General features: G+C 43.9%; 1 protein-coding gene across 2 annotated transcripts in view; it reads left to right on the top strand.

Annotated features, from left to right (window-relative positions):
* The first annotated feature begins 418 nt into the window (after positions 1 to 418).
* The window catches only part of Ints8 (integrator complex subunit 8), a 69,672-nt gene continuing 59,408 nt past the window's right edge, over positions 419 to 10,682 (top strand). The window contains exons 1-7 of one of the 2 annotated variants that reach the window (XM_077681364.1): positions 419 to 483; positions 622 to 746; positions 3,526 to 3,666; positions 5,698 to 5,803; positions 6,485 to 6,679; positions 9,398 to 9,458; positions 9,584 to 9,769. In XM_077681364.1, the coding sequence (XP_077537490.1) occupies positions 626 to 746; positions 3,526 to 3,666; positions 5,698 to 5,803; positions 6,485 to 6,679; positions 9,398 to 9,458; positions 9,584 to 9,769 (810 nt within the window). In that variant the 5' untranslated portion in view covers positions 419 to 483; positions 622 to 625. Of the gene's footprint in view, positions 747 to 3,525; positions 3,667 to 5,697; positions 5,804 to 6,484; positions 6,680 to 9,397; positions 9,459 to 9,583; positions 9,770 to 10,682 lie in introns of both variants that reach the window. The other variant, XM_077681360.1, reaches the window with a different exon arrangement.

Genomic DNA, 10,682 nt, shown 5'->3' with positions numbered 1-10,682 from the left:
ATCTGGCGAGCGTAGACATCGGCGTCGCTCCAGTTTCAGCTCGCGTCGCCGTGCATTTCTGGCGACGCGACGTCGGCGCGAGAAAACGCTGAACGTACGCTGCATGTTTGGGCTGAGTGAAACCGAATACACCGACGTACTTAACAAAGTTTCGCGGATACGTCCGAAGTATCTTACGTCCGACGTATCTTTAAGAAATCTTGCGGGTACGTCCGACGTATCTTTAAGAAATTTTGCGGGTACGTCCGACGTACCTTTAGACCCAGCGAATAGCGAAACCGTACACACCTCATAACACAACCTACATTGTTTTAAGATTAATATTACGGGGCATGCAGTAATAACTATAGGTGACACACGGGGTAAAAAATTTCCTATGTATTTTTTATATTTTACCATCTCATCTCAACAATGTCAAACTCGATCCAATCCAATCCAATCCACTAACATTCAACATGTAAAGCCGGCAAAGCGCTGTTGGTGGTATGTTATGTAGAGTGCAACTATATCGTTTTACTGTATCACCAAGGTTCACCGCAAGAGACTACATACTACTAATACATTCAAGTACATTCAAACTTGTCGTTCATAAATGTTTTAACAGCGAAAACGTTCCTGCAGAGTGATGGAGGTTTGTGAAGACCCGTTGCCGACGACGAGGCCAAGCAACTCGGATGTGCTTTCGTGGCTGGATTTTTTGTTGGACGATTCTTTGCTTGAAAAACACCTTTCCAGCGGAAAGCCTGGTGGGTGCCAGTCATTTTATGTAGCGCGGCCATTCTTAAATTCTAGCGCAGCTAACGACGACCGTCTGCTCATTGAACTGCAGTGCGACTTCATTTCGTATCTGCGTTTCTGGGCGGCGATGCTTTGATCGTTTTTGGCTCACAAATAACTTCATTCATGACCGTAGCTATATTTTTTTCGTGCTGATATTAACTGCTTGCTTACAACACGTTCTTCGCCCGTTGGACAAGCGAAGTCATTTATTGATGATAAACAAAGTAGCTGTAATGTTGACGCATTCGCGGGATGAATGAAACTGCATCGAAGTCTTTATCTAGAGACATTTAGTTAGTCATCTCAGAGCATTGTTTGCAAGCGATTTTCGTGCGCGGAATATCAATTCAGTAAGCTTGCGAGTACAGTAACAGGCGACTGAGGGCCGACCGAAAGGTGCCCGACGCATTTTGTGTTCGTGAGAACATACAGGGTGTTGCGACGAAAATTGGAACACTTTAAAAATTTTTCCTGAGCGAACCGCCGCTCTGTTCGCGCTCAAACTTGACACGAAGGTCGCATTTTGTGGTCTATTTAGTTTGATACCGGGAACTACGATGATACTTACCTGTTTATCCTGCAAATAAATAAAAACGATTTTCTTCAATGGGAAAATGACGGCTATTTGGACGTGCGAGCCAGCGCAAGTTGATGTTGGAACGACGGAACCACCTGGGGTATTCAGAGCAAAACGCACGTTTGGGATTCACGGTAGGAAGGAGCCAAATGGTGCAGCAGACGATCAGAAAATGCACCTAGGAATGAGCTAGCAGACGATCAGAAAACCCGGTTTTCGGGCTCGCACGTCCAAATCTGCCGCCATTTCCCATTGACGAAAATCGTTTTTATTTATTTTCAGGATAAACAGGTAAGTACCATCGTTGCTTCTTGTGTCAAACAAAATAGACCACGAAATGCGACCTTCGTGTGAAGTTTGAGTGCGAACGGAGAGGCGGTTCACTCAGGAAAAATTTTTAAAGTGTTCCAATTATCGTCACAACACCCTGTATACTAGTGACGACGTAACGCGTAACCAGCTTTTCTTTGCGCTCTGTTTCCTGTCCAAAGGATCTCGAGTCGCGTCTCCCAGTTTCAGCTGGATGAGGAAGCCTGTGAATTTTTTTCTTTCCCGGGGTGCAATGAGCCATACATTCAAATTTCGAGGGTTTTACGCTCCAAAGCTACACTTGGGCTTTGAGGCGCGCCGTAGGGTAAGGCTCGGGATTAATTTTGACCGTCTGGAGATCTTCACCGTGTGCCGAAATTTCGACACGGGCGTTTTTTCTTTTCACCTCTATCTGAAAAGCAGCCTCCGCGTCCGGGAATCGCATCGTTGGGCTTAGCAGCACAATGCCTTAGCCACTGAGCCATCGAGGTGGGGGATGAGTAGATGCGGGATTTTTAGGCATTAAAAAAGAGCGTTTTAGGCGCCAAAAAGAGGCATGCAAAACAACGTTTTAAGCCACCAACATGGTAAATATAGGCACGATACTTTATGTCTGCTTGGCAGAATTTAATTACGACACAATAAAAACAGACATAAATAATAAATGCAAGAGAGACGGCGATTTATCAAGAAACTGACATACTCTTACATGAGGAACTCTCTAGCAATTTTCTCATATGCAATGATATTATCCAAATCATTTATGCAAGACACCCAACACTGCCAAATGCATTTCCACGCATTCGAAAAGCATTTTTTAAAAGGTGTTTAGCAGCCAAACAGATTTCTAATGGAAAAGCATGTTTTAGAGGCTATCAGCAGTGTGAATTTTGAGGTGTAAGGAAATCTTGTTGCGCAGTGATGATTCGCTGTTGGTTCTATATAATAATGATCTGCTAATGAAGGTGTCTTCCTGCTCAACCGTTGCGCTGAAAATAGAGTTGGATTTGAGTATACTTCGAGAAAAGAGGATTCGTCTGCGCATGTTTGAAGAAATCTATTTGGAGAGCATGCGGGAAATAATCAAAGAATCACCATGAAAATGGTGGAAACCGGAAAATTGCCACCATATCTGGATTTTTGGGATCAAAATTGTGCCTTTTGTCACTGAGAATGAGCGTCCCGTTTCACTGCTGCTGGTGACTTTTTCCAGGAGGTGGTTGACTTAGAGGACTAGCTTGAAACGCGTAGTGTTCCGAACGGTCAGTGCTGTCCGGTAACATCAATAACGATTTCAAACTGCACTCAAAAGCAAAACTTGAGGCTGAATAGTGTTCATATAGGTGCCAATTTTGAAAAGCGGCATTTATAGCCGTGCAGGCACAAACACTAAAATAGGCACTATAAAAACACCATGAAAGCCCTTCATAACCTCTAATTCATGCTCATATATCAAAATGGCGTGATATGAGCGCAAGGATCAAAATAGGAATTTGCCTAAAATGCATTCTCTAGTGATGAGGTAAAGAAGGACCAATGAAGTGACATCCACTGTGTTAGCGTTACCCAGGCCACGCAAACGAGCGATGTCTATGAAAGTCAGCCAGTCAAAAAGGCGTAGGCGGGCAACAACAACAACAAAAAAAGCCTTTATTTTTTAAATGATGCTGCCTTGGAGCCAGTTTTTTTTGGCCATTGCTCCATCATTTATGTTCAGCCGCCTGTGACTGTGCATTTGTGTAAGAAATTAAAAGGTGGGTAAGCCTGCAAACTACTTGTGTAAACACATGCGGAGCTAGAGGACACTCCTTTCAGTCATAGTGGTGTTTCAGCAGTTGTTCATTTGTTGCCCCCTGCAGATCCGTCCCCTTTTGAGCTCGTCATCCAGTTTCTGGCAAATGCCATCGAGCCAGTACCACAAGGGCTCAATGGAGGTTCGGTGCCACCTGGGAATGGCCTGCCGTGCATGGTCAGCCTGGATGGAACTCCAAATGAACCAGGTAATTGTGGATCTCCCGTCTTTTTAGTGCCATTTTGCACACCACCTCGTAGCGTGCTTGTATCATGCTGAAAGTGGGGGGCCATGTAAAGGAAATTTACCACTATGTCAAATTATTCAAGAGATGGGGCAGTTCATTCTCAGTAGTTCTGTCTGTCAAGAACCATTGACCATCACTGAGGCATCGAAGTTTTAAAGGGCAGATTTCCTGTTTTCTGCTTCCTGCACGATGATGTTCCTCCACATAGGGCCATTGTGTCGTACTGGGTGAACACAAAAAAAAAAGGGGGGTGGGTGGAGGAAAGCAGTTTTCCAGTTTCCTTCATGCCGTGAAGGGTCGTTTTGCAAAAGTATAAGTTGGGCTGATGCTGTAAACTTGCCAGGGTGTTTCGTCTGTCTAGCATCATGGCTGTGGGTTTTGTTCTAGCTTTGTTTAGAACCCTAGCTGAGGGGCATGTTTGACTAGAATTAGGTGACTCGCACTCTCCTGAATTCTCAACGCTTCTCAGAAAAAACTGAAAGCTGAAAGGTCAAAAGCAAATGTTTCGCATCACCGCAGAGGCTTGAAAAAAAGAAACATAGGGGCACGGAATTTGCACAGCGCAGTAATGACAGCATGGACCCCCATTTGAGAGACTCGGCTGTAAATATTCTTGAGTTGGGCATGCAGGTGGTGGGGCAATGCTTGTCTGGGGAATTAAGAAAATGCACAAGAAATTGGGTGGCGTTTCTCCATCTAGTGCATAAAACGAAATAGGGATCTGTTGGCCACTCCTGTGGAAGTTAAAATAACTAAGCAGGAAGACGAGGGTGCGAAATCACTACGATGCCACTGTGGGTGAACAGTGTAGTAATAGGGCCCTACAGAGTAAACACATGTGCCACATTAAATTTTTTCTAGCAGACAAAAGCATGCTGCAGGAAAGACTAGTTTTGCTAGTGAGCAGAGTGCAACTGGCTGGACATAAAGAAGCAGCCGAGTCCAGTTACTGTGACCTCACTGGGTGATTGGAACAGCTAGAATAATGTGCTGCAATGGCCAAGGCCCATATGGCCAAGGCCCATTTGTGCAAAGGTGCACGAAATATTAGAAAAGGGTCACAATAAGAGCATTTTCTGTTTCACATTTATTTGGTTACAGCCAACACAAGCGTTTGCAGTCATCTCGCAGTACTTTTTAGCGCCTGTCATTAGTCCAAAATTTCTTACAATGTACGTATACCCCCTTTTTTTTTTTTTTTTTTTCATGTTTCCACTTAAAATAACCTGACACTATGTGCCGGGACTATGAGAAGGTCAAGGAAAAAAATTCTGGGTGCAGCTCTCAAAACGCAACCATTCCACTGTTGCCTACAGTCCGACAAACACAGCACCTGTACATAATTTTGCTGCCTCTGGGTTGCTGAAGCCACAGAGTGGCATGAGGAAGGTCGTGGGGTTGTTTCGATTAATTGTTTGCCCTTTACCCCTAGCAGCATACTGTCTGGTGGTCTCCCGTTGCTTTTGGAGTGTAATCACTTATGCATCCTGTTGAGGCCTTAGTGTGTACAGGTGTTACATTTCAGTATTTGTGGGCGTCTTTGATATGAATGGGCTTGCAGGCAACGTGTGCTCATGAACCAACATCATGGACACTTTTAAAAGCTCAGTTGGCTAAATTGACAACCATTGTCTGGTGGCAACAGTGGAACTGCAGTTGAATAAAAATGGGGGGAGTAGGTGTAGCAAGTTATGTATGTAATATATAAGTGACGAAACTACATAGTAATGAGACTAGAGCCACTGCTTTGTCCTGTTGCCCCTGCTCATAGCTCAGCAGTGCACGGTAAGATATACAGAATAAAAACAACTTCTGACATTGGGAGCTAGCATTTTAGAAGTTACAAACAAGGAAATAGTACCTGTAGCTTATTTACTTGAATGAAAGCACATGAAAACATGCTTGTCAATTTTAACACCTCTTCTTCTTCTTTTTTTTTTTTTTCTTTTTTTTTTTTCCCCTTCATGTGTGTGTGTGGGCTGGAAATCTCAGGCTCTCCTGAAGAGGATCCTGGGAATCGGAAATCGCAGCCTCTCAAACTCCTGGCACTAAAGGCAGCCGCCTTTCTGGATTGGAACCTGGATCTTTTGGAACAGAAGTGAGTCGTCTTTCCACTTTTCTTGTACGTCCAGCTGGCCTCTGTCAGATGCGGCATCATGATATTCGTGCCTGTTGGTGTTTTTATAGGAAACCCTTTGCCAATTTTTTTCACCTGCGGCTGACCATGAATTTTCTGCTCGGATGTCTCGCTACTGCAGTCGTACTTCAGTTGGCACGGAATGCAGAAATGTCTCTGTCAGCATAAGCTAGCACCACTGTGTGTCAAGTTGGCGTGGTGTTGCTTGCATTGTGCATGTTCCTTGCGCTGTGCAAGTTTTCGCGGAATAATTTACCTTGTTTAAGCATCTAACATTTCTTTGCCTCAAGCAGCTCGTTCGTGGTTTGAGATAAGGGACCACACGTAGTTAAAATAATGTTACGCCCTCTTGTACTATACCACTCCTAACCAGATAGTGTCCCAGATTTTTCAAGCCACTACAATTTGACTGCGTTCCCACTGGCTGCATTTAAAGAAATGCCCACAAGAGTAAGGCAGATTTGACTGTCGCAAAAGCTGCTTATCAACACAAAACAACTACCTGAGGTGGAAGTATGTGTTCGCAAAATTTATTCTAAATGCTTGCCTCACCCCCTCAAAAAACTTGGTCATCTGTGCATTTATTCAATATGTATAACAGGACACATTGTGAATGCCGGGTACCTTGTTTGCTGCGTGCAGGCTGCCTTTGACGATGCAACAGACACTGATTGCGGAACTTCAAAAGGCAGCCTTGTGCAGTGAATTGAACAAGGAACAACGGCTGGACAACCCCGACGCGGCCTTTGCGTTCATGCTCAAATCGCGGTGGGTGTTACGTACCGTGGTGCGGTCCTCCATGCCTGCAAGAAGTTTCAAGGGGATTCCGGTCCAGCTGTGAGTTCTGTGACACATCGATATGTCTGCCTGGTATTTGCTGTGCACCATGCAGATAAGTGTGTTAGAAGTGTTAAACGCTGCTATTGGTTCCACCCGTTGTTTCACTGGCTGCCTCTACATTGTCTTTAATGACCAGTGGGCTCATTGTTTCTAGTCATAATTTATTCTTGGTTGTTGCGTATGCAGAAAAAGATGTTATACTGCCACATGCTATCTGTCTTCTAGAATTGCGTGGTGGTTTTGCTGGTTTTTTTTTTTTTCTTCTTTTTCTTTTGATGCGAACGCATTATATGCTTCATGGGTCTCAATTCTGCTGTTGACCGTCCGGTGGGAAGAACATGGAACGGCAAGTGGGAAGAACAGGTGCACTGCAGTCATGGAGAACGCTGATTCTGTGGGGGTAGTAGTACAGTAAAACCTCGCTACAAGAGACACTGTTACAAGAGACACTTGGTTATAAGAGACATTTGAATGGAAGCGGTTTGGTTGGTTTTCCTATGTTCGCCATGTCAGCAACATTGCATACAAGAGACTTTGGTTACGAGAGACACGTTTTTTGGTTCCCTTGAGTGTCGCTTGTAACGAGGTTTAACTGTATGAAGTGAAGGTGACTGCGTTTACTACCCGTGCTACACGAGCGTTTTGAAGGCCTTTGAGTCGAATGTCATCTGACTCAAATGACACCTTTTAGCTGCTACACGACTTTTTTCAAAGGCCTTTTGTTGAAATGCCATTTGAGTCAAAGGAACATCACCAACGACCTTTGAGGATCTTGAAGGCCTTTGAGGCGTTAACGGATGTACTCTTGGGAGCAGTTTCTGCATGCCATAATGACAAAAACAATTATTTATGAGTAAAAATCGGGGTTTAAAGTGCACAATCTTTATAATTTCTCACTTGCTTTTGTTTCCTATCACTCGCTCTACGATCACAAGGTAACTTGGTACTCTCAACACCGGCGCTGCGAAAAAAAGAAACTGGCTTGGCTGTCCGCTCATGTTTTCTGCGGGGTTCTAGACTGTTATCAATTTGATCGCTAATAACTGTTGTTTTTTTTGCTCATTTTAACTCTAAAATTAAATTTTTGTCAATAATGAAACAGGGCAGCAGTGGCGACACCAAAACATGGCGGGCGAACGCGGAAACTTTCAACTGCCTTTGAGAATTGTTGTGTAGATCGGCAAAACTCCTTCCAGTTCTAATGGCATGTGAAATTTCGAAGGCCATTCGACTGCAATGTCCTTTCGAAAGCTCGTGTAACAGGTATTAAAATACCAAAAGAAATTAATTTATAAAAAAAAATCCTTGGGGCACTTCAGTCTGCTTACATATCGCCAGGGGCGGCCATAATGCTTCCACATTCAAAGCACAGGCGCAGATTTAGGCATGTTCTCCCAAGGAATTTTTTTCAATTTGTGAAATCAAAGTTGAAATCAAATTTTGCAAACTTCCGTTTTATAAATTAACTTTGATGTCCCAAAACTTATCCATTGGGTTTAAGATTTTGCCTACTGAATCTTGTAATGAAATTGAGCATTCAACATGGTTTTATGAAGCTTCAGGATATTGAAAGGTTCTGCAGTGAAGAGTTTTGTGTTGCCAAGAAATAGAACAGGCGTAGAAAAAAATAAATTATTGAGGAAAAGGCAGATATAATTCATGCTGTAAAAGTGATCCCTTAAGTGCGGGAAAATGACCCATTTCTTTGCTAGAATACACAGTAGTCCCTCGTTAACCCGAAGTCGTAAAATCCGCTAAAAATTTCAAGATAAGCGGAGTTTTGAGTGAAGCGAAGTGTCGAAAATTTGTGGCCAGGTCACTGAAATGAGAACTAGTGCTGGTAACAAAAGCTCCACTGCACAGGGGAGCTTTTGTAATAAAGGCAAAATAATTCGCAGGAAAGAAATCTTTATTCTTGCGGAAGAAAGAGCTGCGTGATGCTCACCTGTTTCGCGTTTGCAGCTGCTCACAGAAAAGCGTTCTTGAGCTGCTCAACGCATCGCATCAGTTTTTGGTTGCCACTGCTACATTCTACATTGTTGCAAAGCAGGCGCAGCATGTTTCTTGTCCTTCGTTGTTGTAGGCATTTTTGGAGGCTGCTCATCGTCTGCATGATCAGCTGCGTCGCCCACAGCTATCTCAACAATGTAGGCGGCAGAAAGTATTCCGGCAAACGGGTACCTCGGCCTCATACAGTGCATACTCCGCGTAAATTTTCCGTTCACGACCACATTCAGTGCGTATAGCTGAGCATTCAAATGGAGACCGCTGCCTGTAGCGAACTTTGCCTTGTGTCCTCTCTGTCGACATTTCGAGGTATCCTTGGTCCCCCCAAAAAATGTTTCAAGATAGCGCCTATGGGAGGTATATGCTCGGCGAGAAAAAGTTTCAACTTATCTAATCTTTCGAGATATCCGTGTTCAAGTTAACCAGGGATTATTGTATATTGTTTCAGATAGTCTCAGATTTCTCGACAGCATTCCTACTTCTACAAAGTTTTTAAAGTTGATAGGTCGCTTTGGAAAATTGAGTTTCAGCTGCTGTACATAACTTCAGAGAAAGTGATGGGCTTTTAGGGCTTTGTGAACTGAGGGCATATTATTTTCTGCCAGTTTCTGCTGTGGTTGAAACAGCCTGTTTATAGTTTTACCTGGTAAGGGCAAAATTGTGCAAATGCATCATGTTTTAGTACATTTCCTGTTCCCCCTTTTTCAGGCCTGGGCAGGTGGATCCGACAGTGGTCACTCCTGAAATGGCAGATGTAATCACGAAAAAAGTACGCAGCGTGTTTCTCATTCCTCAGTGTAACTTTAACCTGCTTGCAGGTCATTCCTAAGAGCTCCCCGAAATCTTCTAGCTCTGCTGCTTGCAATGTTTATAATCGTAATCCGGGGCTTTCAGTGTGAAGAGGAATCGCCAGAAGCCGTGGGATTTCTGGAGGAGCTGCTGTCCCGGCGAACTGCAGGCATATTGAATGTACGGGTTCCCACGAGCCAAAGCTTTTGTGTCATCAAGGCAGAGCTTTTGGATCCTGAACATCAGTGGGAGCGAGGTATCATGGCGACTGCAGATGACGTCTGCTGCCAGGTGAACACAGTTTGCCTCCTCCTGTTCTCGTTCTTGCACCCTACCCTACCCCTACCCTTAAGCGAATAGAGGGGGGTAGGGTAAGAATAACTTGCTTTGAATAAGGGAAGCCTACCTGCAGTGTTTTAGGCTATGTCCAACCTACTTATAACAATACCGGTTACAGCAATGTATTGGATAATAAAATGAATGGTTGCAGAAGCATCAACTTCACTATATATGGTATACGGTAAAATAAGTCAGTTGTTGCAGTGCTGATTTTCTCCAATATCAGTTGTAACAGTGGAGTCTAACATTGTAAGGAACCTAAACTCCAATGTTTGGAGGCACATGGGAGAAATGCACTGTGCTGTGTTGGGCGCATTAGGTGTGTGACGCATATTTTTAAACATGATAGAAGCTGCACCGCCGTGCAGTCATTACCTGTGCCACACCTTTGATCTTTCCAGCCACCTGCCTTTTACATGGCCATGCTTAAAAGAAAGCCTCAGCGCCTCATCATTTCAAAGGGGGGAACATTTGTGCCATTGTGCGCCAAAATTGTTTACCTGCAGAAATCCCTCACCTGCGCCATCTTTCACCAAATGCGTTTAACATCGCCTTCAAAAATGTGGCGGAAGCATTTGTTTGGTTTCATCAAGGCGGTTATTGGTTTAGTTTCATTAAGGCTTTGAGTGGCTGTGAAAGTGATCTTTAGCTTAGCCGTATAGCCCTGCGCGCCTCCACACCTTTTTTGTGGTCGCACTTGTACCGTTTTCTTTGCTGGTACATGCATAATGTTTGCATTAAAGGAGCCATGAAGACAATATGCAAGTTTGTTTTATTCGAAAAATTTGGTGTTTTATAGTGCCCCCAGCACTTTTCCGGCAGCAAACGGTGTTTTATTCACTGGGAAATTAAACAATTTATGCCA

The sequence above is a fragment of the Haemaphysalis longicornis genome, unplaced genomic scaffold (assembly GCF_048455015.1).
Source record: "Haemaphysalis longicornis isolate Haplotype H1 unplaced genomic scaffold, Haemaphysalis longicornis Haplotype H1 scaffold_1, whole genome shotgun sequence".
Lineage (NCBI taxonomy): Eukaryota > Metazoa > Arthropoda > Arachnida > Ixodida > Ixodidae > Haemaphysalis > Haemaphysalis longicornis.
This window is presented reverse-complemented; position numbering and strand designations above follow the sequence as displayed.